A 23,644-nucleotide genomic window follows, 5' to 3' on the forward strand; every position below is an offset into this window, starting at 1 on the left:
TCGCTTGCAGCGACGGTCTAGCCTGCTCCCTCATCCTGCCCGCCTGCACTGTTGGTGGCGCCGGCCCTGAGGCAGCAGCTCGATTCTCAACACCATCGCGCCTCGTGACAACCATAATGCCGCGGCTCCACCATCTGGTTCCATGTAGCCTGCCATCGACACTTCGTCGCACTTCTTCTAACATTGTGCTTGTTCCCACTCCACCTCTGCGGCTCACCGACGTCGCAGCGCCAAAACATCGAACCATCATGCCTGTTCCCGTCTGTGATTGGCCACCCGCAATGCTCCAACACTACTGAAACCACCCACGCATCGCCGTGCTCCAACTGCGACGCGCCCTCGCAGTGCTTCTTAATGCTCATAGTCCCCGTGTCCCCGAATGCCATGCATTTTCCGCGCGAGCGCTGGTCTTGCTACTTTCTCTTCACTTCTATCTAATAATTCTCCTTGCTCGACGCAGTTCACCAGAGTACGCCGGACGGCTCCGCTGCGCTCGACTTCCATTCTTTGCTTCAATCCTTCTTTTTGATTTCACTTCAGTCTCTTCCGTCAAGCCGCAAGTCGCAGTACCGCCAACATGCCGACCAAGTTGATGATGGCCTTTGTTGGCATGGACCTACTCTTTGCCGGATGCGGAGGACTGTTGCTGGGCTTCTCCCTCATATCTGAGCAATCGATGCGCGCCACTCCGACCGTAGACAACGTCACACAGAACCTACTGCTCGGCCAGTGTCCCTTGACAGGTACGACATTTATGAATGGGCCATGGTAGTAATGCTGGGGGAATCGATATCCTGGCACTACTGTGGCGGCGCATTGTCCCACGCATCGCCCTGGAACATGCGGTTTTGGCAAACATCAACTAACAACTTATCCAGCTGGCGTAGTCAATGCAATCTTCGTCTTTGTCACATTCTTGCTGTCTCTCCCAGCCCTTTTTCTACCAACGAATCGAGGTTGGCTCCGTACTCAGGGCTGGTTGGTAGTCATCTGCGCGACCTTCACACTTGGTCTTGGTATCGCTATCTGGGTAGAGACACTACAAACCCGCACGAACCTCAGCGTCCTTTGGGGACGCGAGACGCCGCTTATCCAAAGTCTTTTGCAACAGAAGGTGAGTTGCCTCGATGATCAGCGTCAGCACTAGAAGCGTCCATCCGTACACAATCATGTGGGGAGGCTTAGCAGCCCTGCAAGAATACATCATGATCTACAGAAAGAAGCTGACAAGTAACAGTTCGACTGCTGCGGTTACGTCAACTCAACCACGCCTCCGTTCGTGCAGGATAGCACATGCCAAAACACCCTAGTCGCCGCTCAGAAGGGAGGATGCATTGGTAAATTCTCCTCTTTCGCCAATACATATCTAGATCGAGTGTTCACTGCCGCCTTCGGTATCGTCGGTATCGACATGATCCTTGTGCTTTGTGTCGCCATGGTCCTCAAGTATCGCATGGAGCAGGAACGCTACAGGCACATTGACGAGAAGAACGGACTGGGTGGGCTATAGACGATTGAAGAATCTAAAACAGAAAGAAGAGGGTTTTGGAAGAGCCGGCCAAGCCAAGTCAACGAACACACATGTCAATCGAACGACTCTTTCTTTCCCCCCATAGTCTACAGCTGGTGATGTGGAAGTAATGACGGAGGTCCCAGCAGTGCTGATGCTCCATACGGCAAGCTTTCTAGGTCTTTGATTCGGTATCTTATTGTTTTTGCATTTAGCGTTCTCATGTATATAGATCTGGATACGACTCCGTTAATATAGTTTCACGACTCTTCTCGCATGGCGAGTGTACATGAATTATAGACTTCACATGGACGGTATATCGTAAACCGATGACTTGGACGTGATTGCACTCATGGCCCCAGCATCCCAGAAACGACTCTCTCCAACAACTGACCATCGCCCCATCAGCCTCATCTCAAACCAGCTCAAAACCAAACACCAAACTAGCCAAGCCTCACTACACCTGTCACTTTGCACCACCATTCCACTTTTCGCCGTTCCCTCACCGGCAACAACGCTAAACCTCTTTTTCCACTTCCCACTTTACTTCTAACAAGGACCATCCCGCATGCCGCCAAACCGTTCATCGGCAAACGGCAACCTAGTTCAAACTCGGAAACTGCTATCCGAAATACAACGGCAGCCTCCAGGGCTGATACCCAATACCAAGGAACCCGAACGCACTGGCATGCAAGAGACATGGTAGCAAGCACCTGCGGACGGCAAGTAAGCTGGCTAGGCCTAGGGTGGTTTACCCACCGGTACATTCATTGACAGCATGTGGGAGGGATGTCGCGCGCGCGGTATTTATTTATTGTAGGGCTAGCAGACGATGCGATGTGTCTTCACTGGACTAGGCGCGCATATCGCGGTATTCACCCATCATGAGATCTAACTCACGCAACGAACACCCCTTAGCCTACGCATATAAATTACTCAATGACCGACGCTCCGAAATGTTGTTTGTGGCTTCACGAGCCCGGCATTCTGGCGCGAAATCCGAACCGAGGCGATTTTCGCTTTGTAGGCGGCCCCCGAATAACGCTGATTCGCATCTCCATCACACCGCCTCAGATAGCGAGTCAGCAATTTGCGTGCGCCACAGCTCTCATGCCTGTCAGACATTTCCCACCTGCAGCCGTCATTGCAAGCGTACCCGTGCCGCAAGCCCACCTAGTAATCTATCGCTGTATCGCATCTCTACACGTGGTATTCACGGCACTCTCTGGCCCAGTCACTTGCTTCGTCATTTCGTTCTTGAGCACTACACAGCATGCACGTTCGCACGTACAGTAGTTATATGAGTAAGCCGCCTCATCGCCTTGACTGGCTCGCTCGCTCTCCGACGCCCCGTAATGCAATGTGACAGGAGGAGATGAACTCGTTTCTGGGCCGCGACCGAGCTTCTGCGGACATCAGCTGGATCGAAAAGAGCTACCTGCATAGTTTTCTCTCTCTTCTAGACCCTTGACGCTAGCCGCTAATTTTCAAATGATTGCAGATTGCAGCGCGTGAAATTGAACTTGGTCTGATATTTCCTGCGAGGCGACGCGATAGAGCGGAGCGTGAGTTTTAGTTCTCCTGTAGATCCCCCCTGAAGGATGTAGCGGGATGGTATGCCAAGTGCTGTGCCAATGTTGATGCAGGTTTCAGGGGTCACGAGGAGATGAGGTTGCGCGGGGTGCGACAAGTTGCTTGAAACCTTTCACGAAAGCAAGTAGAGGGATGATATGGTTGTGATAGTGTTGAGTGCCCGCAAAGGTGAGTATTATGGTATGGCCTGCATATTACTCGGTAGTATCGGCAAAGCCTTTGTCAAGTGTTTGTGGAATCCGCGACGTCTGACAACACGTCGTCCTCTCCATCGAAGATGCCACGTAATGGTGCTGGGGTGCAGTTCTGCATTCTTTTCGTGAAGAACTTGCTGACTTTGAGCTGTGTATCCTCGTCATCATTCCCAAACACGTTGTGAGCCTTCTTTCCGCCTATCCGTACGGCGTGCTCAAGTCGTGCGCGTAGTCTCTCTATAGAATCCTTCGTGTCCATGATGGTCAAATCCACTACAGCGCCAGCTTCGACAATAGAATTACCAAGTAGCTGAAATTCTCGAGCAAGTGCATCCACCTGGTTGTTGAAGTCTCTCACCTCAGATGACGCAGGTACTGGAGCGCTGACTGGAGAAGAGCCTGCTTCTGAAGTCGTTGGACTTGATAGGGGTTGGTAAGGAACGTCCAATAAACCGGGCCCAATAGCGATATCAAGAAGAGCCAACCGTGCAGCGAGATGACTGTAGTTCGTATTCTTGTTTACTTGGAAACTTGGCGAGTTCTTCATATGCTTGTAGATGATGTCGGAAACCTTCGGGTCCGAAAGTGGCACGTCGACTGGAGTCGGGTGAACTAGAAATGCGAGGGCCAGATGACGTTGCAAATATGCTGTCAACGGCGATGTCGTTGGAAAAGAACGAATCAAGTTTCTTTGGAGCAAAGGATGCGTCACTTTTGCAAGTAGTTGAGAGACGACATCGCTGAGCTGTGTAGATATTAGAGTGTGAATGTTGTGTTGTAGTGAAGGACGCCCTACAGCGGAGGCCAGCTTGTGGTTGTTAGCAAAGCTGCATACAATAGCTCCCATAGCGTCCTGTATGGTGTGCAGAATGGCAGCATCTGCCATGACTCTATCATCAAGACACACGTGGCTGAGTATGTATAGCGCACGACTTCGAGTTTCCGATTGCAAGCTGTAAAGAATCAGTAAAGCCCTTTCCTCATACATAGTCTGCCTACCATGGTGCTGCTCGCTCAAGCAGCTTGGCGATAGAGATTAAAGGCAGCGGAAGCGAGACTCTGGTTTCGGATCGTGGTACAAAGACTGGCGTAAGTTCGGTTGACGCTTCGAGTTGTGCCATATCAGCGCCTATCTCCCTAAACAATGTTTCTAGTCTTGTAGAGTCAAGAAGCGTGTAGAGATGCTTATTATGTTTTTCAGACTGTAAAGGGTCAAATGTTGCCATGAGTTGAGAATAGATGGGACATTACCTCCAGGATTTCGATATACCTGTAATTGAGCGCCTCATTCCGACTCGAGGAAACTACAAATCTTAGCAGGTGCAAGTGTGCCGTTTGTGTATTACTAACTCTGATCAATCATCCAAGAAGCTAGCTCTGGAGGCAGCTTTTGTAGATGAAATATCTGTTGAGCGAAGCCGGTCATGAAAGCTTGATCCCTGGCGTACGAGTCTTGAACATGTTAATGACTGACGCGACGTAACAGTATAGAAGCTCTACCTTCAAAGTTCGATACCCATCGATGGTTGGGTAAGCTTCTGATGGGAAATGCGGCCCGCATTGGTATTGAGTTCGAGTCTGAGTTGTCTTTGAAAAAATGGAAAGTGCTTTCTAGCTGCGTAGCGTTCGTTCTCTGCATAGCCTGGAAGAGGCGGTGCGCCTTCTCCGGATCATCATCATCATCTACGACTTGGCCAAGCGTCTCTTCGTTTATTGTAATGGATGCATTCACGGGTATCTCCAGAGGTGTCTCGAGAGCAGTCTTGTGTTCCAGGATCTGTCGCTCTGTTTCCCGGTTCTTCTGGGCTGTTTGTACTAGTGCGCTGAAGTTGATCCTGTCGCCTTTCGCCTTCTTAACGGGCTTGCGTAATCCATCTACTTGATCTTCGGATGTGCGTTTTGAACGTGTCGTGGTCATGGTAGTCAAGGCCTTGACTTTTGTCACGGGTATACCAAAGTCCAGGTCGGGGAGCGAGTCATCGTCCGAGTCGGAATTCAAGACCATCTGCTGGCCATTTGACTCTATTCGCCTGCTTGTGCCTGAATTTGCGGATGTCTGAGAGGGGTTAAAGGGCGGCGCATCGGCACTTGCAGCTCTTGTTGTGGAAGGCGCAGTCGAAACGGAGGGATTCGACGAGGAAAGCGGGGGGTGAGTGACGTGCGAGACGGCGTCCGGGAGGGCTGCAGAAGATTTTGGAGGGTTAGACTGACGGGTAGGCGCATGTTTTGCATCTGCAGCGGTGGGATGGGTCAGCCTGAGGCAGCAAGTCTCAGACGGCAGGGAGCATGTACTTCTCTGGGGCAGGGTCGATTGCGAAGCAGCAGCACTTGTGGAATTTGTCGGTACGGGAGAGAAGAAGTCTCGGATGCTTTTCTTGTGGGGTTTCATAGCGGAGAATAATAGAGGGGTGGTGATGTTGACGAGTGGGGGTGGTGCAACCTTGCGACGACGCGTGAGGCGTTTCCAGGCTGGATGCTAGACATGATGCGCGGCACGCTGTCACGTGGCTGGCGACAACTTCACCCGGAGCTAAGTATCTGGGCGCAATCCGCCAACGCCTGGCTGCAGATGGGCTAGATTCATTTACCGTTGACGACATGCATCGGAATGCGAGTTCGCCGGCATCCGTATGTCGCGGGAAGCTGGTCAACTCTACACTGCAGAATATTCGTCGCCGCATCCGAGCTATGCCGCCGGCGCTGAGTGGTGACGTCCTGTTTCAACGGTTTCGCATTGCCCTCTCTACGCTGGCCTGCGACATGTTATATTAAGCACATGGGATACGGCTCTAGAAGCTTCATTAATCCGGGTGCCAGCTGTCCAAAGTCACTTGTACGAAGCACGGAGCTCGAGGATCTCCCGGCTACGACGACATAGACAGCCGGGTCGAGAGACGAGGGAGGGCTGAAATGACGCTCCACCCTGGGTGGTTGCTTAGAAGGGCTGCTGACTGGAGCCCGCGGATGCTCCGCTATGATTAGTCCTCGGACGGTCCCAAGCTGACATGGCTGAAGCAGACCAAGACCTTCCCAGAGTGCGAAGAGCGTTGTTGATGCTGTTGTCCGCCGCCCAGAGGAACTGAGATGGGGATATGCACTTCATCTACTCTCTCTGTCTCTGCAGGCCCAGGCCACGCGTCGCCAACGCGATTGACAGAAATAAATCCTCCTGTGTTGGTGCGTGAAATGATCAGATCGCAGTGCGGGCCCTTCAAGGGGAACTAGTCTCGCATCTTGTTAAGACCGTAGCGTCCGGCCGAGGGAGTATGAGGCGTGTGCTTCCCGCGCCGATGCTGTAAGCATATGGAAGCAACTAAAGCCCAGCAACGCATCAATCATTCATCAGGGTCTGCGCAGTACTTGCCGCTCCGCTGCCTTCCCCTCGTGCTGATTTTCCACGGCCCTGCACTCTGACGACCTCGCGCCAGCTAATCACTCCGTCGCATAATCTGACCGTCGCTCCGCCTCCAACGTCGAGTTTAGTGTTCGCAACCGCTGTTTCTCGTCCGGCATCTTTTAATATCCGAATACAACACGGCCGCCCGTCTCCTCGCACCCTCCGCGACGACCACCACAACACCACAACCACAACCACCACCACGCCCCTCGACCACCGCCCGGCACTACATGCACTGCACCCCTCGCCACGTGCCAGCGTCCTCCGCGAACGAGTTGGCTTGCATTGCAGCGTAGAGCCATTCCGGCTCAGGCCGTCGCCGCCCTCCCTGCAGCGCCGCAGCATCCCCGACGACAAGCACCATGACGCTGCAACCCTACATGGAGCCCAACGAGACCGAGGTGTCACATCCGCAGAAGCGCATACGCTGTGAGTGACGCCCATCCGCTGACAGCACAGAGAGACGACAGTTGAGAGCATTGCGCTGACGGGACATGCAGGGGCAACACATCGTGCGACAGGCATCAAAGCGGCAAACAAGCGACACTCCCTCAAGGAACGTCTCCACCGGCGTATAGGCTCTGGCGGCGAGAAGCAAGACCCGTTGGGTAAAGAAGGCGGACTTCCGACCGACCCGTCTCCTGAGAGCTCAGATGCAGGCGCCGAAGAGGGAGACTCGGGGCGCAAAGTCTACTTCAACGTTCCCCTGCCGCAAACAGAACGCGACGAAGAAGGCCACCCCCTCGCACAGTACGCCCGCAATAAGATAAGAACCGCCAAATACACGCCGCTCAGCTTCATACCCAAGAACCTGTGGTTCCAGTTCCACAACATCGCCAACGTCTACTTCCTGTTCATTATTATCCTGGGCGTGCGTACCCTCCCGTCTCCTCCGAAACATCCGACAGCTAACTGATTTGTCCAGATTTTCTCCATTTTCGGTGCTAGTAATCCGGCTCTTAATGCAGTACCGCTCATCGTCATTCTCGTCGTAACGTCCATCAAGGATGGAGTAGAGGATTGGCGAAGAACCGTCCTAGACAACGAGCTCAACAACGCGCCCGTTCACCGACTCGTCGACTTCAACAACGTAAACACGGCCGAAGACACGGTATCATTATGGCGGAAGATCAAGAAGGCCACCACAAAGAGCATAATCTCAACATGGCGGCTGATGAAGAGCGCCAAGAGCAAAAAGGGTGCAAAGGGCAAAGGAGGCGAGGACGGCGGCATGGACGGCTCGCGCCCTTCCCACGAGACCCGAAGAGCTTCCATCGCATCACGCAGAGAATCCTACTTTGGAAACGAGAACGACATCCAGATGACACCCGTGCCCTCACCGCTACCAGGCCAATCTCCTACGCATTCTCCTCCACTAACCCATGGACCCGGTGAAGGAGATAAAATTCGTGGTGCCGACTCCAATCCTGGCCCTCAAAAGAAGTTCTGGGGAAGTGTGCTGAACCCGTACAAGACTGCTCCAGAAAAGGCACGTTTCAAGAAAGATGCATGGAAAAATGTCCAGGTCGGTGATTTCGTGCGCCTTTACAACGATGAGGAGATCCCTGCCGACGTGATTGTGCTTTCCACTTCTTCCGACGACGGCGCATGCTATGTTGAGACGAAGAACCTGGACGGTGAGACCAACCTCAAGGTGCGTAATGCACTCCACGCCACTCGAGATGTGCGACATGCTCGACACTGCGAGCGTGCCGAATTCGTCATCGAGAGCGAAGGCGCGCATTCCAACTTGTACTCGTACAGTGCAGCCATCAGGTGGCAGCAGCACAACGCGAAAGATCCCGAGGCGCCGGCGTACGAAATGGTCGAGCCCATCTCCATTAACAACCTTATCCTCCGTGGCTGTCAACTGCGAAACACCGAGTGGGTATTGGGTGTCGTCGTCTTCACTGGAGAAGAGACAAAGATCATGATAAACTCCGGTATCACGCCCAGCAAGAGAGCCAGGATCTCCAAGGAACTGAACTGGAACGTTGTATACAATTTCTTCATCCTGGCCGCCATGTGTCTGGTCTCTGGAATCGTGCTTGGTGTGACTTGGGCTCGGGACGACACCACCCATTCATTCTTCGAATATGGTTCCTACGGAGGTGCTCCTGCTACAGACGGTGTAATTGCGTTTTGGGCTGCCGTCATTCTCTTCCAGAATTTGGTTCCTATTTCGCTTTACATTACCCTGGAAATCATTCGTACGCTGCAGGCCCTCTTTATCTACAGCGACATACACATGTACTACGCAAAGCTGGACTACCCCTGTACTCCCAAGTCCTGGAATATCTCAGATGACGTGGGCCAGATCGAATACATCTTTTCGGACAAGACGGGTACACTCACCCAGAACGTCATGGAGTTCAAGAAGGCAACCATTAACGGAGTTCCCTATGGAGAAGCGTACACAGAGGCCCAGGCAGGCATGCAGCGGAGACAAGGTATCAACGTCGAAGTTGAGGGTGCCAAGGCCCGCGAACAGATTGCGCGCGACCGTGTGCGGATGCTCGAGGGAATTCGCAAGATGCATGACAACCCCTACTTGTGGGATGACGATCTGACATTTATTGCTCCGGACTATATTGACGACCTGCGCGGAGAATCTGGAATGGAACAAAAGAGAGCCAATGAGGAGTTTATGATTGCTTTGGCCCTTTGCCATACCGTCGTTACTGAACGCACCCCTGGTGACCCACCGAAGATCGAGTTCAAAGCACAATCGCCCGATGAAGCCGCACTCGTCGCTACTGCCCGTGATTGTGGCTTCACATTCGTTGGTCGCGAAGACGATCGTCTCGTTGTCAATATTCTGGGACAAGAGCGCAAATACCAAGTCCTCAATACCCTGGAATTCAACTCCAGCAGGAAGCGAATGAGTGCGATCATCAGAATGCCTGATAACAGAATCGTCCTATTCTGCAAAGGAGCCGACAGCATGATCTACTCTAGGTTGATCCCCAATGAGCAACGACAACTCCGTGCCGATACTGGTGAGCATCTTGAGATGTTTGCGCGAGAAGGACTCCGAACACTGTGCATTGCTCAACGAGAGATCTCTGAGGAGGAATACCAAGAGTGGAACAGGGATTACGACATTGCTGCCAACGCTATTCAAGGACGTGAGGACAAGCTGGAAGAGGTATCCGATCGCATCGAAAACCACTTGTGGCTGATTGGAGGAACTGCCATCGAAGACCGACTCCAGGACGGTGTACCAGAGTCCATTTCTCTTCTCGGTCAGGCCGGTATTAAGCTGTGGGTTCTTACAGGTGACAAAGTTGAGACAGCCATCAACATCGGTTTCTCTTGCAACCTGCTCGACAACGACATGGACCTGATTATCCTCAAGGTTACAGACGATAACATCGATTCTATAGAAGCCCAGCTCGACGAGAAATTGAAGATCTTCGGTCTAGAAGGCTCTGAAGAAGAACTGGCCGCCGCTCAAAACGATCACGAACCACCACCACCTACACATGCCATCATCATCGACGGAGACACTCTCAAGCTGGCTCTAGATGAATCAGTGAAGCGGAAGTTCCTTCTGCTTTGTAGGCGTTGTCGATCCGTTCTTTGCTGCCGTGTGAGTCCCAGTCAGAAAGCAGCCGTCGTCAACATGGTCAAGACTGGACTGGACTGTCTCACTCTTGCTATTGGAGACGGTGCCAACGACGTGGCCATGATTCAAGAGGCGCACGTTGGTGTCGGTATCGCTGGTGTCGAGGGCCGCGCAGCCGTCATGTCTTCTGATTACGCCATTGGTCAATTCCGTTTCCTCACTCGCCTTGTGCTTGTTCACGGTCGATGGTCATACCGTAGGCTCGCAGAAACCATTGCCAACTTCTTCTACAAGAACATCATTTGGACGTTTTCTCTCTTCTGGTACCAGATTTACACCAATTTCGACAGCCAGTATATCTTCGACTACACTTACATTATCTTCTTCAACTTGGCGTTTACGTCACTCCCTGTTATCGTCATGGGTGTTCTGGATCAGGATGTCGATGATAGAGTATCTCTGGCCGTCCCGGAGCTGTACCGTCGTGGTATCGAGCGAAAGGAATGGAGCCAGCCTAAGTTCTGGTAAGCAAAATCGGCTCAAGGCACATGAAAGACACTAACACATTATAGGGCTTACATGGTCGATGGTATCTACCAATCCGCAGTTGCCTTCTTCTTCTTGTACGAAATCTTCGCACCCGCAACTTTTGCGACCTCCAACGGATTGGACCTGGCCGAGTTCCGACGCATGGGTATCTACGCTGCAACTACAGCTGTTTGTGCAGCCAACATCTACGTCCTATACAACACATATCGTTGGGACTGGCTGATCGTCCTGATCGTCGTCATCAGTACCCTCTTCATCTGGTTCTGGACTGGGGTGTACACCTCTTTCACCTCGAGTGCTCAATTCTACAAGGCTGGTGCCGAAGCATACGGCACTCTCAATTTCTGGGCTTACGTTCTGTGCGCTACGGTAGCGTGTTTGCTTCCGCGCTTCATCTTCAAGGTGGTGCAGAAGATCTACTTCCCTCTAGATGCGGACATTATTCGGGAGCAGGTGAAGCAAGGCAAATTCGACTATTTGAGAGACAATGACTCTTACCTTCCTCCTCGACCAGAGAAGGTGGCTGGTGAGCAAGACTCCAACCAGTCATCGGAAGCCGATGCTTCGAAGTACAAAGCCGCTAATGCCGATGTCACGGACGAAGACGTTCGACCCATCTACCCACCATCAGTTGCTCCAACCGCTACGACGCACAACCCAAGAAGCCAGAATGGCAGCAACAGCACCGACTACACTTTCCGCCGTTCTATGGAGGGCCTCCCACCCGCTCCTACAACGGAGGCTCCTCCCCTCGCCCATCGTATGTCGACCGACTACCGCGTACGACCAAGCTTCGATCGCGCACGTATGTCTATGGACCGCGTGCGTCCTAGTTTCGAGCAAAGCAACGACTTTACCTCGGCCGCCATGCTGACACGACTCGAGTCGTCCCACAGCCGTAACAGTTTCCAAGGCCACAGGAACAGCTACCAAGGCGGTCCCCCCAATACACAACCGGCAGTCATGAGCCGGTTACGCAATGCGATCCGCAGAGCGACAATAACACGAGATGAGGCGCCAGAACATCTTCGTCAAAACCAAGAAGATGTACCGGAAGTGCCTGCAGTACCCAAAAGCCCACCACGTAGTCCGCGAAGTCCGCCCAGGTAGTACCTGAGGTGACTAGTAGTAGGATGGGGGACGACTTGTTTGCATATTGTCTGTCCCTGTTTCCTCCTTTGACGAGCCTTTACGACTCCTTTTTTGTACATAACCCATCATATTTCTTTTAACTGTCACGTTTCGCATTGCGCTAGCGATCTGACCATGTTCCTCATCCACATATCATCATTACCACTACCACTACGCTTTATTCCCTGTTTGTGGTTTTCTGCCTCTCCATCAAAGATCAAATAGGCGTTTTTGGTCTTGATTTCCCGAAATGTATAGCTTGTGATTCCCTCGTTGAGCTTTCTTTGTTTCTTTCTTAGTCTTTTTCTGTCTACACCGATATCAGAGCCATGGGGGGAGTGATGAGATGTACTCGTTGTGGGATGGAAGAATAGACGGGTGTTGATGAGTATGGCTGTAGATATTCTAATGATGTGTGACTAGCCTGGTCCTATCCTGGGCTGTCTCGACGTTCTAAGAGATCTTCGTATGAGTGGCTGATTTTCATAATATGTGGTCTATTCAAAACCACCTAGTGACTCTTGCCTTGAGTATACTTGTGTCTAGGTACTGTCACGCTTTCGCAGTCACCACGCTTCTCAGGCTCATTCTTTCCCAACTGGCTGTGACTTGCTAAGTTTGCAATCATCTCGCGCTAATCTTTCCAGTCACCTGGTACATTCATACCTTACACACTTACGACCTCGCAACACTGCCCACAGAGAAAGACGTCAGTCACAACTAAAGCGCCAGTGATTGATTCAGCGCCTTGCTAATTTTCACGTAATACCCTCAGGGAAAGCCTTAACTAAACACCTTTTCGTCACGTTGTCGCTTGTTGCCTGGCGTTTTTAGTGGTACAACCACCAAGCGCAAGTGCGTTCCGAATCACGGGTGGTTACACTTGCCTTGTGAAAGAGCGTAATAAGCATTCTTTCTTTAAATGATAATTGGAGGGTCGTAATCACCTTCAAGTAACTGCAATTGCAACCCAACATCTTACACTCCTTCGACAGGCTCAAGTCTACTTCCGCGTTCGTAACAGACGCACTTTATCATCCTCCAACCCCGAACACCGATATGGCTTCCATAAACCCCGACAGCGGAAGGAATCTAGCGACCGCAAGGGTGTTGGGTGAGCGAGGCTTTCCGGCTGAGGGTCAGGCTAAGCATTCTTTGTCTGTACAAGAAAGGGCCAGGAAGAGGAAGTGGAACATATCTGGCGACGAACACCGAGTGTTCGAAGGAGGCGACGTCACTACACGGAACAGTTATGCTGAGAGTACAGACAACTATAGGGTTGAAAGTGGCAGACCGCAACTATATGGCCCAGGAAAGACCGTAAGGCTGTACGCGTCTCATTCGAACGCGCTCGACCCTGATCGTAGCAAACGACATAGACATGGAGCACCAGACTCCCCACGACAGAACAACCCCCGGAAACGCAACAAGCAAAATTTGGAGAAGGCACAGCAGCTCGCCCCGAACTATCCTGATCTCCGAGATATCGAAGCATGGCAAAAATTAGGCCAGAACATAGAGCGAAAGTTCCACAGAGAATACACATTTGTATATCGACAGTTGCGTCTGAACCAATGTCCTAAGGCATTGGCATACACCGAGTGGAGGAAGAGGGTACAGCAAGAGATGGTGGGGTTGGGCTTGCAAGATGCATATACTCGGCCTTTTGTAGATAGGATGCCTGGAGGTGAAGTCAAAGATGAGGCTAAGGAAGAAGTGGCCCAAGAGGCGATGAAGGAAGCGGAGGAAGAACGGGCACGGAGAGAAATGGATAGGATGATTGCGGACGATGGCCTTGACATTGATATCTACGGCGATGAAGAGACGAGGAGGAAGTATGAACCCTGGATCAGGAGTCGAATGGATCGAACGTAGATACCTATCTTCGCGATCCGCCCATGATAGCACTCGACCTTCTTTTTTCACAATGCTTTGAATTCCTTGTGCGATTGCTTTTTTGTCGCTTGACCAACTTCGTCGATTTGGTCTGATACCACACAGACAGCGATTAGTGGGGCCGCGGTTGCATGTCATGTATACATCATAGCTATCCAGAAAACTGGCACTTCTATCAATGCCTTCCTGGTGTAAGTGAAGCCATCTTAATTCATCATTACTTGGAGTGGTTGGCTGAGACACTGTGAAGGCAGCAACACTAAAGTTCATGGCAGTGGTGCGGTCACCTATACCACACTCGGGTACTGATATGACCACAGTAAACGTCACAGTGAAGGAAAGCCGCCAGCATGTTCGATCTGGCGCATGGTATCCATATTTGACCCACACGATCTGAAATTGAGTCTGCAGATAGCAGCTCTGAGAGCCTTGGGATGAGCCTGTCCTGCATGAGACCCACTAATGACCGTAGATCGGTAAACCCGATGTGTAGAGCTACAATCTCAATGTCTTGCTAAATTTCAGATCGCAACCGATCTTCCCAAAGAAATAGGCTTACTACATCGTTGTGCGATCGATTGGCAATCTCCACCCTGTTTGTACAGCACATCAATCTCGATCGGCATAACAGAAACTGTGCACACGTGAGTGCGCAGGTATGACCATCACACAGATTTTCGGTACACGCAACAGTTGATTTCATTATGATGTCGAATATCTTATAAACAAGTATGCAAAAAGATGACGATGCCTCACTACGTGTCTGATTTAAGAGACGTGCTATTTGCAGAATTCTGAGAACACCTGGAGGAACAAAACCAACCTGAGAACATACTTGGCCTTTTTGATCTCTTTTTTACCCTGTAATCATGGACAAGCCAAAGCAAGCATCAGCTGATGAGACTTCTTACCTCGTCTCTCTTTCTCACTACGATACATCCAGCCTTTGCTCGGACTACACATTAAGGCGCCACAAATACGAGCCTGAGGCCAACGCTGGATGTTATGAAGCGAGACAAGACTGGATCATATACGTCGGGCCAATCGAAGAATTCGGAGGATGTAACCCTATCAATGGTAACTTCTCGGCTGTGGTCCTACCACTTACCAAGCCAGAAAGGTTGCGCATGATCGCTTATGTGCTTGAGTGTACGATACCTGCACCATACGGTTTCCCTATCACTGAGGTAGTTTGCTTACTGAATACAGATGCATTCCTTTACGATAACATGATTGAGCTTGAGAAACCAGAAACGGTACGATGGAAGTTCAATTGGTTTTTCAGATTGAAGATCACTGATGATCGTAGTCGCGTGCTGATAATCAAAACAAAAGAGAGTGGAAAAACACGAACCCGGCACTGGGCAAGACACAGATTCAAGCGAAGATCATGATACAGCTTGCTTCCATCGACCATGCGTGTACTGAACAGGTAAAAAGTGTGTGGAAAGAGATGATTGATACGACTCTACGAGACAAGAACAAGTGCTTTACCCACCTGGAAGAGTACGTGAACTTCCGCATGATTGATACTGGAGCGCCGTAAGTTTTCTCTCTGCTGTTGAATAAGTAATGCGCTTGTCAAAACTGACCGTTTTAGGTTTGTGGAAGCCATGCTGCTGTTTGGCATGGGTGTGACGCTCACCAAAGAAGAGGACATTCAACTCGAGCAAATTCGCAAGCCTTGTTACGCAGCTCTCGGCCTAGCTAATGACTTCTTCTCCTTTGATCGCGAATATGCGGACTTCGAAAAATCTGGAAAGTCGCAAACACTGACGAACGCGGTCTGGCTTCACATGCAATGGTACAACAAGGATGTAAATGCGGCAAAAAGCATGACTTTGGAGGCGACGAAAAGATACGAGGAGAAGTTTCTGGGGAGCTGTGCAGAGTTTCGGCAGAATAATGCGCCCATACCGGAGAAACTTGACAGATATTTGGACGCGCTGGCTTACCAGATCAGCGGAAATGTTGTTTGGAGTTTGAATTGTCCGAGGTACCACCGAGAGTACAGATATGATCCAAATGTGGGCATGGAAGATGGACTGACAGCGGAGTCGCTTCAAAAGACACTTTGTCTTGAGTATGATGCTTATATACGAACCGAGGTAAAGGAAGAGCGGGATGAAAGCTCCCGGCGTTCGTCTACCGATTCATCCCTTCAAGCCTCCGAAGACGACAGCTTCACAACGAGGGATGATGTCTCGATCTCTTCTTGTACATCTGTCTCTTCTTCGACCTTGAAGGACGATCAAATACTTGGCAATGATCTGTTAGGCCGAGAAAATGTCCAGGCACCTTTCGATTACATCACTTCACTCCCCTCCAAAGGTGTACGAGACACCTTCACCGACGCTCTCAATATCTGGCTCAACGTACCCGAGACCGTCGTATCCCGAATCAAATCACTAGGTAACCGTCTACACGCTGCATCTCTTATGCTCGATGATATCGAAGATGGGTCTAATCTCCGACGAGGTCAGCCGGCGACACACACCGTCTTCGGTATTGCACAAACGATCAACTCCGGATGTTATGAAATCCTCTTAGCTGTGAGTGAGGCTCAAGAATTGGGCGCCGCAGAGGTGAAGATTGTCCTCGAAGAACTCGCCGAATTGCACATCGGCCAGTCTTATGATCTCTTTTGGACATATCATACCCAGTGTCCGTCCGAGAACGAGTATCTGGAGATGGTGAACAAGAAAACTGGAGGTTTGTTTCGATTATTGGTGCGGCTTTTGCTTGCGTCTGCAGATTGCGAATTGTTGCGAGTTACGCGAGGCGCAGATATCGAGGAGCTTGTAAGCTGTATCGGGATACAATACCAGGTCCGCGATGATTATCAGAACCTTCATTCGCCAGAATACAGTGCTCAAAAGGGATTTTGTGAGGATCTGGACGAGGGTAAAATGTCCTTCCCACTCGTTCACGCGTTGAACAATTGCGAAGACAACGCTGAACTGTATGAGCTTCTTCGACAACGGCGGGATATCGGATATCTATCAGATGAGCAGAAAAGGCTTGTGCTGGGGCAACTCGACCGAGTGGGGAGCATGATGTACACGCGAGATACATTGAAGCGACTACAGGGGGAGATTCATGCTGGCTTGAAGAGAATTGAGAATGTTACTGGAAGGGAAAATTGGATCTTGAGGGCTTTGCTGCAGAGACTTGAGGTGTAGATCGAAAGGTAGTTGCTGACGTGCTTTTGGCATGTTTATCGTAGCCACAACTGACCGTGGTTGATCTCATAGCCCCCCCGTACTTCTAGCTCTGCTCTATCGTATTGAATTATTCTGGTGTTGAGAAGAGCGTGACAAGCACAAAAGTGAAGGCCGTATCGCATACGTTAAGACCAGATAGTGCTTCAAACAAACATTAAAGACTCACGCTCACTTGATCGGCGACACTCACCTGACAAACAATCTCCAGTCCTGAACGTTTAAGCACCATCAACGTCACCCCCTCTCATCTAACCAAGACCACTGCGACCACGATTTGAACTTTCTGAATCGCTGTATCTTCTCTTCCTCGAGCGCCTATCCACGTAGCGACATAGCCCATAGACATTGCCATGCCTGAAGATTCCAAAACACTGTATCACGGAGTAGGAGACACGACTCCCCCGCCTCCCCAGAGCGAAGGACAGCTTGAGTCCGATAACCTACCTCCTCGACGACCACGCCATATCACGCACGACATGGCAGTCGACAGAACGTCAGTAAAGTCCACGTTGATTTCCGACTCGCACAAGTCCTTCAAAAACCAAGGCTCGAATCAATTCGTCGTTCGGGTTAGCAAGGATGAGAGGCTTCGACTTGCACAACTGGACATAAAGGACAGGCTCAATAAAGTGGACAGCGGTCTGCGCGTATTGAAGGCAAGGTTGAAAACCAAGGAAGAGAAACTGACATCGCGTTATGACATGCCAAAGAACATCATGACTGCAGAGCAAAAGCTGAAGGTCAAGATTGAGAAGGCAAAGGAGGAATTGAGCGCTAAGGAGGATCTAGCTGCGGCGCGACGTACAAAGAAGCATGGAATGCGCGATGAGTGGGCCAAGAAGCAAAAGGTAGACTATCAGCAGCGAGAGGCAAAACGACGAGAGCAAGCAAAGACGGACATTGGTGCAGAGATGGCAAGTGCCGGAGCTGCGATGGCGACTTCTTGTGAGGGTGACTTCGACATCGATGTTTACGATAACTAAGATACGTGCAAGGAATGCAGTATTGCTTCTTTACATATCGGCTAGTGACTCACGGCGCTATGGGCGGTGAGACTTTGAGACTGTTGCATACTTACGTTCCGCAACGGAAAGTTGCGTCGTTCAGACCCACTGCCAAAAGTATATGGCGCCGTTGCGACAGAACGTTAACAACCACAGTTGTATGGGCTTTTGACGCTTTCGATGTGACCTCATACGGACTGCGCCTTTTTTGAGAATTTGAGGTGTGTAAGAAAAAGATGCTCAGAGTGAAGTGATGCTGGCTGGAGACGGGTGAAGAATGCGCTAGCTCAAATTACACTAGCCGACCGATCGACAGGGCAAGTATGTCATCATCGATCGCGTCCCGACCACTTTTCGCGAAGCTCAGAAGCATCAAAAGATTGTCACGAGCATGGCATCTGTTGCTACCCTTCCATTGCCCCCATCGCGATGCCACCGTGGTCGCTGATCTCACCGGCCTCTCGGGGCATAGGCTTCGCACTCGCAAGACGGGTGTTGCAGACTACGAACGCGCCCGTTGTTACAACAGCCCGAAAGGATCTCGATAAGACCAAGGAGGAGTTACTCGATGGTTTGGATGTTGACGAGAAGCGATTGACGGTGTTGAAACTGGATGTTCTAGGTACGTACTTAGCATATGTGATAATGTGCACAATGGCGTTCGAGTACTGATCTTACTCTAGACGAGACGACTATTGCAGATGCAGCAGCGACCTGCAAGAAGCAGTTCAGTGATGGCCCTCATCAGCTTCAACTAGCTATGATGGTGCCGGGGATCCTTTTCCCAGAAAAGTCACCCTCCCAAATCAACGCTGACGAAGCGTTATTGACTTTGTAAGTAATGGTCTTATCTAAACCGGACATGCGATGTGTACTGACTACGTACACCAATGCGTAGCCGAACTAATACTCTGGGTCCAATGCTTATGCTCAAGCACTTTTCTTCTTTCCTCCCAAGGAAGAGTGCAGTCATTGACAAGGAACAAGAGGACATGACGGGCTTACCAGATGTAGCTACAATGGCTATCATGTCAGCTCGCGTTGGTAGTATCAGTGACAACCGCCTAGGAGGATGGTACAGCTATCGTGCATCAAAAGCTGGTGTCAATCAGGTAGTCAAAACCTTTGACAACCATCTGAGGACTGCGTCGGGCGATAACGCGATGGCGATTGCCTTACATCCCGGAACCGTCAAGACTGGTTTGAGCAAAGATTTCTGGAGTAACGTCAAGAAGGAGAAGCTGTTTGAGCGCGACTGGGTTGCAGAAAGGCTAATTGACGTAATCCGGCAAGTGGCGCCTGAAGGACGGGGCAAGTGCCGGGACTGGGATGGGAAGGAAGTGCCGCCTTGAAAGGCATACAAAATGCAAGCGCTCGAATTCACAAAGGTCACCACTTCTTCTCTCTCGCAACTTTACTAACATTAGTTTTTTCTATATCACCACCGCTTGTATCACCAACAGTATCTCTTCTCTGCTATCGTTACTCAACCATCACTCGTCGACTCATCACTACCATGGCAGCTCCTGCTCACTCGCAAGACGACAACAATCCGGACGGCATATCCACACCCTCCGCCGTACAGACGCATGAATCAGATCTGCAAATCCCACTCGCTACAGAGCCCAAGGAATCTGAGGGTAAATCTAGGAAGGCGGACATAAGGAACTTCTCAAGGTGAGCGTGCTATTCTGACATTCAAAGTGCTTGTCACTGACAGGCAAACTAGGCCTTCGAGGTCTGACTAGGAGTCAATCAACTCAGAACCGCAACCCGCATCTTCGACCTCCGAACAGGCCATACCCGCGCCCGTACCTAGCCGACGAAGACATTCAGAGAGTACAGTGGGTCTTCCAGGCTCCGTCCAACCCACGCTCAATTCGCGTGGCAACTTCACTCCATCTACCAATGATGTGAATCCGAACACGAACCCTTGGGCCAACTTCGACGGACATCACACTCATCCAGCTCAACGCTCATCGCCTACAATTGCGGGTCGAGACGCGAGTTCGTGGTGGAAGATTGGGGGAACTCCATCCTATGGCAGTATAACATCCGACACTCGTGTGGCTAGTTCCAGATCTGTGGACGGCAATGCTTCCAGCCAAAAATCTGCAGTACCGACTGCATCAACAACGGTCGGTCTCGCGCTACCAGCAGCTGCATCTAGCAATTCATACGAATGCCACGACAACGTGTCGTCCGGCCGCTCGATTCGCATAGAGCGGAGAGCGATGTCAGAGAACGATCTCACCGTGAACGAAGAATGGAGGCTTCCTATACGGGATAGACACTGGCATTCCAGTGCGGTCACTTTGCGAACACCCATATCTTTCTGGATATCGGCGAAGCGGTGGACACCTACTATCAAAGCGCAAGTCAAAGTCAATGCGACAAACAGATTTGCAACCGAAGCACCCGCCAACGCCGCAGCCAGAGCCAGAGCCACAACGGCCTATGGTGCTGGTGGCCCTCCTAGCCTATGGAAGTGGCCACCACCAGAGAAGGCATGCACAGAAGGGTTCAAGCGCGGATTTTCAAAGTATCGCATTCGAAAGAACCATACTGATGCACCACCGGGACAAGACTCAAAGTGCCTGGGCGCCGCTTTTGAAACTTGGATTTCTTCCTCGAGCAATGACGATATTTGGGTTCAGGCATACAGTGCTTGGCACGCTTTGCAGGGAGATATTCAGCAACCTATACTGCCACCGTCAGCACCGAATAATGGCGACCGACAGCCCTTAGGTTCAGGGAAAGGAGCTGAGCAACCTGTACCGCTATGGCGACAGCTACTTTGTCTTCGAGGTGGTGCTGGGACACCTGAACCACTGGACGATGAACCTCTCGAAGAGGACGAACCAGCGAATGGGCCTGGAGGCAGCCATATTCGCGGCCATGAAGACGACCATTTAGCGGAAGATATACTCAACGAGCCCGACAATGGCTCCAGGATCGATGACCAAGGCGAACGTATACCCAACGAATCTGGAAACAGCTCTAGGAACGGCTTCATACTTCCCGACATAAACGATCCTTCCTGGATCCCCGCAAATGATTATGGAACCTACGTGTACGTACCGGGCTCCCCTAAGTCGCACTACTCGGCATTATCCGGGGATTCGAGTGACCTGTCAGATGCTGCCTCTTTGCATTTCCACGAACAAAATGCAAAGGCAGAAGAAGAAAGAGGCACGGCTACAAGACTAGATGGAGTGTCAGCAGCATTAGGGCGGCTACCTAATGAGAGCAGAATCTTCACGCCAGGCGACGGCAGAGACGGCGGCAATGGTTACTCCTCTACCAGGGCTACCAGGAGGAGATTTTCGTTCGAGAGTCGGCCGTCGTCTGGATCACGCAGTAAATGTACGAGCTCAAACCTGGATGGTTCCATAGACTGGCTACCACAGTCTTCTGCACCACGCGACAGGCGCACAGACTCAGACGTAGATGAGGCCGTAGATGCCATGGGTGAAGACGACCCCCTCATTAATCCACATCCAGCCCCCGAACCTCCCACAAACAACATTTCAGCCAGAGTTCCACCCCTTGAACACGCCCACAATCATAATGCGAATGTTCAGCCTACCGTGCCTTTTGCAGGAGTGCGCAGACGCGATCTGCTTCGTCACGCTCTCAGACGGGATCAGTTGTGGGAACATGTTCTCCGGGCTTTGAGGAATATGCCTGTGATGGGTTCAGAAGAGAAGAAACGCTTACGCAAGAAGAAGTGATGGGTTAGCGGTATTGGTACTTGTACTGAGGTTTCTTGTGGTCATGGGCCACACATGCAGATAGCTGGTAAGTTTGACTAATGCGTACAATTTGCTATCCTTGCTTGGTTTTTGCTAGAGTATGAGTAGATGTCTCAACCAAGAGGGTTGCTTTCGTCTATGCATGGAGAACCGTTGGAGAAAAGCCGGAGGGTCAAGGCCATACAGCATGAATGATGCACCGTACCGCATCATGAAATTGAGCTCGCGTAGCAATTGAACTCTAAGCTATGAGGTAGCTTGTTGGCTCTGATTAAGCAAAATGCCGTGCTGCCCCGAAATCACTTGGACCTGCGAACAGCTGCGGGCTGTTAAGACTCTTACAAACTTAGGTCTAGAGACAGCCCAGCATCTGCGCACAGTCGAGTATCTCTCATGCAAGTACTCACATGTTTAGTCTTATCAGATTTCTAGCATGGTAGGAGCACATGCGATGGCACTACGTGAAACAAGCCGACGGACTTACTGACTCTACTTGCTATATACATGTTCAGTACCGCCCAGTGGTAGTGTGCTTTTCAACTCCGACGCTTAGCTTGTTTACAGCTAGAAGGCTTCAAGTAAATACTGTGGCGGAGACCTGTGCTAAATGCGAAGGAGCTTGCTCTTTGCGAGCTTCTATCTAATCAAATCCACCCTAGAGATACTTGTGGAGATTTGCTTGTATGGATCAATAGATGAGCAATAGTGCACATCTCTACCTAGGGCACGTATTGAACTCTGTGAGCCACTCGTTTCTTCTATATAAAGAGCTTTCTATCAAGATTTTGAAGAGACAAGAGCGTCCTGATAGCTGACCATTAGACGAGTTCATGTCTTGAGCATACTCAGTATCAGCATGCATGGTACTCGTCGTTTCAAAGCGAATTGTCGATGAGCAAGTTAGCACCTCTATTTAAGATGCTTGTAAATGCCGCAGATTTATTGGACACGGAAGATTGCTGTGCCGTTTCCATCGAGTCAGCAGCATGTACCGCGTGTACCAGATGATTACGAAGTTGGGATAAACCATCATTACATAGCTCGCGACCTCTCTCATTCCACTCACACATACTACCAGACCGTCGTCACCAGCCCATCCGAGCAATTTCCTCCAGCCTCCCCCTCTCCTAGGCACCCACCCCGCGTCATCAACCAGAAACCGGCCAAACCGCCGCCCTTCCATATCTCATCTCCACTTTAACCTGACATATCGCGGTCCGGCGCATGAACCCAGATCCCTACCGCACGCACATGGCCCCCCAGCGAGGTCCAGCCGAACTAACCCCTTTTCCGCTGCAAGAAACACGGTACGCTAGATCCTTGGGGCCGTTGCTACAGGGCGCTAAGGATGGAGGCAATGGTGTGGGCAGTGGGCACGGAGAGGGTCAAGCACAGGGTAGGTCAGGGCTTCTTCCCGCTGCTCACCGCTGGTTTCGTTGGATGTGCGATGGATGGGGGGGAGGGAGGGGTATGTGCATACAATGATTTTAAGCGCTGAGAGCTTGTCGATAGTTTTGTTGGTGGTGGTGGGAAGTAGCGTAGTCAGGTATAGGATGATATGGCGTGTTGTGGGATCATGATTATGGCTATTGCGGTTACGCACGGCAGGGATGAAGACGATTGAATCGGCGCATGTAGCGTAGTTCATTAGAATGAGCAAGGCAAGGCTGCTTGCTTCCTACCATTCTGGTGATGAGATGTGTGATGGGAACGCAGATTTCGACACGCGAGCACACACGGCTCGGGCGGCGGAACTGATGGGGTTGCAGGCGTACGTGGCACATTTGACATATCGGTTACAGCATGGCATGTGTGTTGGTGCA

At 51.0% G+C, this 23,644-nt stretch overlaps 8 protein-coding genes across 8 annotated transcripts; 7 read left to right on the forward strand and 1 right to left on the reverse strand.

Moving 5' to 3' along the window:
• Window positions 1–577: 577 nt before the first annotated feature.
• On the forward strand, window positions 578–1,510 carry J4E82_004586 (uncharacterized protein; the record flags this gene model as incomplete). The annotated part of the gene is made up of 3 exons (XM_051730862.1): window positions 578–743; window positions 879–1,114; window positions 1,238–1,510. 3 exons carry the CDS (start codon window positions 578–580, stop codon window positions 1,508–1,510), a joined length of 675 nt encoding a protein of 224 aa, XP_051589343.1.
• Window positions 1,511–3,325: 1,815 nt separating this feature from the next.
• J4E82_004587 (uncharacterized protein) lies at window positions 3,326–5,686 on the reverse strand (the record flags this gene model as incomplete). Its single annotated transcript, XM_051730863.1, has 7 exons — window positions 3,326–4,042; window positions 4,094–4,250; window positions 4,297–4,499; window positions 4,549–4,601; window positions 4,648–4,749; window positions 4,798–5,529; window positions 5,590–5,686. The coding sequence occupies 7 exons, from the start codon at window positions 5,684–5,686 to the stop codon at window positions 3,326–3,328; spliced, it is 2,061 nt and encodes a 686-aa protein (XP_051589344.1).
• A 1,370-nt stretch (window positions 5,687–7,056) lies between these two features.
• On the forward strand, window positions 7,057–11,921 carry J4E82_004588 (uncharacterized protein; the record flags this gene model as incomplete). The annotated part of the gene is made up of 4 exons (XM_051730864.1): window positions 7,057–7,123; window positions 7,216–7,565; window positions 7,620–10,786; window positions 10,835–11,921. The coding sequence occupies 4 exons, from the start codon at window positions 7,057–7,059 to the stop codon at window positions 11,919–11,921; spliced, it is 4,671 nt and encodes a 1,556-aa protein (XP_051589345.1).
• Window positions 11,922–13,001: 1,080 nt separating this feature from the next.
• On the forward strand, window positions 13,002–13,817 carry J4E82_004589 (uncharacterized protein; the record flags this gene model as incomplete). Its single annotated transcript, XM_051730865.1, has 1 exon — window positions 13,002–13,817. The coding sequence occupies one exon, from the start codon at window positions 13,002–13,004 to the stop codon at window positions 13,815–13,817; it is 816 nt and encodes a 271-aa protein (XP_051589346.1).
• An 890-nt stretch (window positions 13,818–14,707) lies between these two features.
• J4E82_004590 (uncharacterized protein) lies at window positions 14,708–17,020 on the forward strand (the record flags this gene model as incomplete). Its single annotated transcript, XM_051730866.1, has 4 exons — window positions 14,708–14,987; window positions 15,048–15,094; window positions 15,148–15,380; window positions 15,439–17,020. The coding sequence occupies 4 exons, from the start codon at window positions 14,708–14,710 to the stop codon at window positions 17,018–17,020; spliced, it is 2,142 nt and encodes a 713-aa protein (XP_051589347.1).
• Window positions 17,021–17,412: 392 nt separating this feature from the next.
• J4E82_004591 (uncharacterized protein) lies at window positions 17,413–18,045 on the forward strand (the record flags this gene model as incomplete). The annotated part of the gene is made up of 1 exon (XM_051730867.1): window positions 17,413–18,045. The coding sequence occupies one exon, from the start codon at window positions 17,413–17,415 to the stop codon at window positions 18,043–18,045; it is 633 nt and encodes a 210-aa protein (XP_051589348.1).
• Window positions 18,046–18,495: 450 nt separating this feature from the next.
• J4E82_004592 (uncharacterized protein) lies at window positions 18,496–19,418 on the forward strand (the record flags this gene model as incomplete). Its single annotated transcript, XM_051730868.1, has 3 exons — window positions 18,496–18,688; window positions 18,750–18,900; window positions 18,965–19,418. The coding sequence occupies 3 exons, from the start codon at window positions 18,496–18,498 to the stop codon at window positions 19,416–19,418; spliced, it is 798 nt and encodes a 265-aa protein (XP_051589349.1).
• A 164-nt stretch (window positions 19,419–19,582) lies between these two features.
• Window positions 19,583–21,800, forward strand: J4E82_004593 (uncharacterized protein; the record flags this gene model as incomplete). Its single annotated transcript, XM_051730869.1, has 2 exons — window positions 19,583–19,743; window positions 19,886–21,800. The coding sequence occupies 2 exons, from the start codon at window positions 19,583–19,585 to the stop codon at window positions 21,798–21,800; spliced, it is 2,076 nt and encodes a 691-aa protein (XP_051589350.1).
• Window positions 21,801–23,644: the final 1,844 nt, after the last annotated feature.

This window comes from Alternaria postmessia (genome assembly GCF_024291825.1).
Source record: "Alternaria postmessia strain BMP 2775 chromosome Unknown scaffold_22, whole genome shotgun sequence".
Taxonomy (NCBI): domain Eukaryota; kingdom Fungi; phylum Ascomycota; class Dothideomycetes; order Pleosporales; family Pleosporaceae; genus Alternaria; species Alternaria postmessia.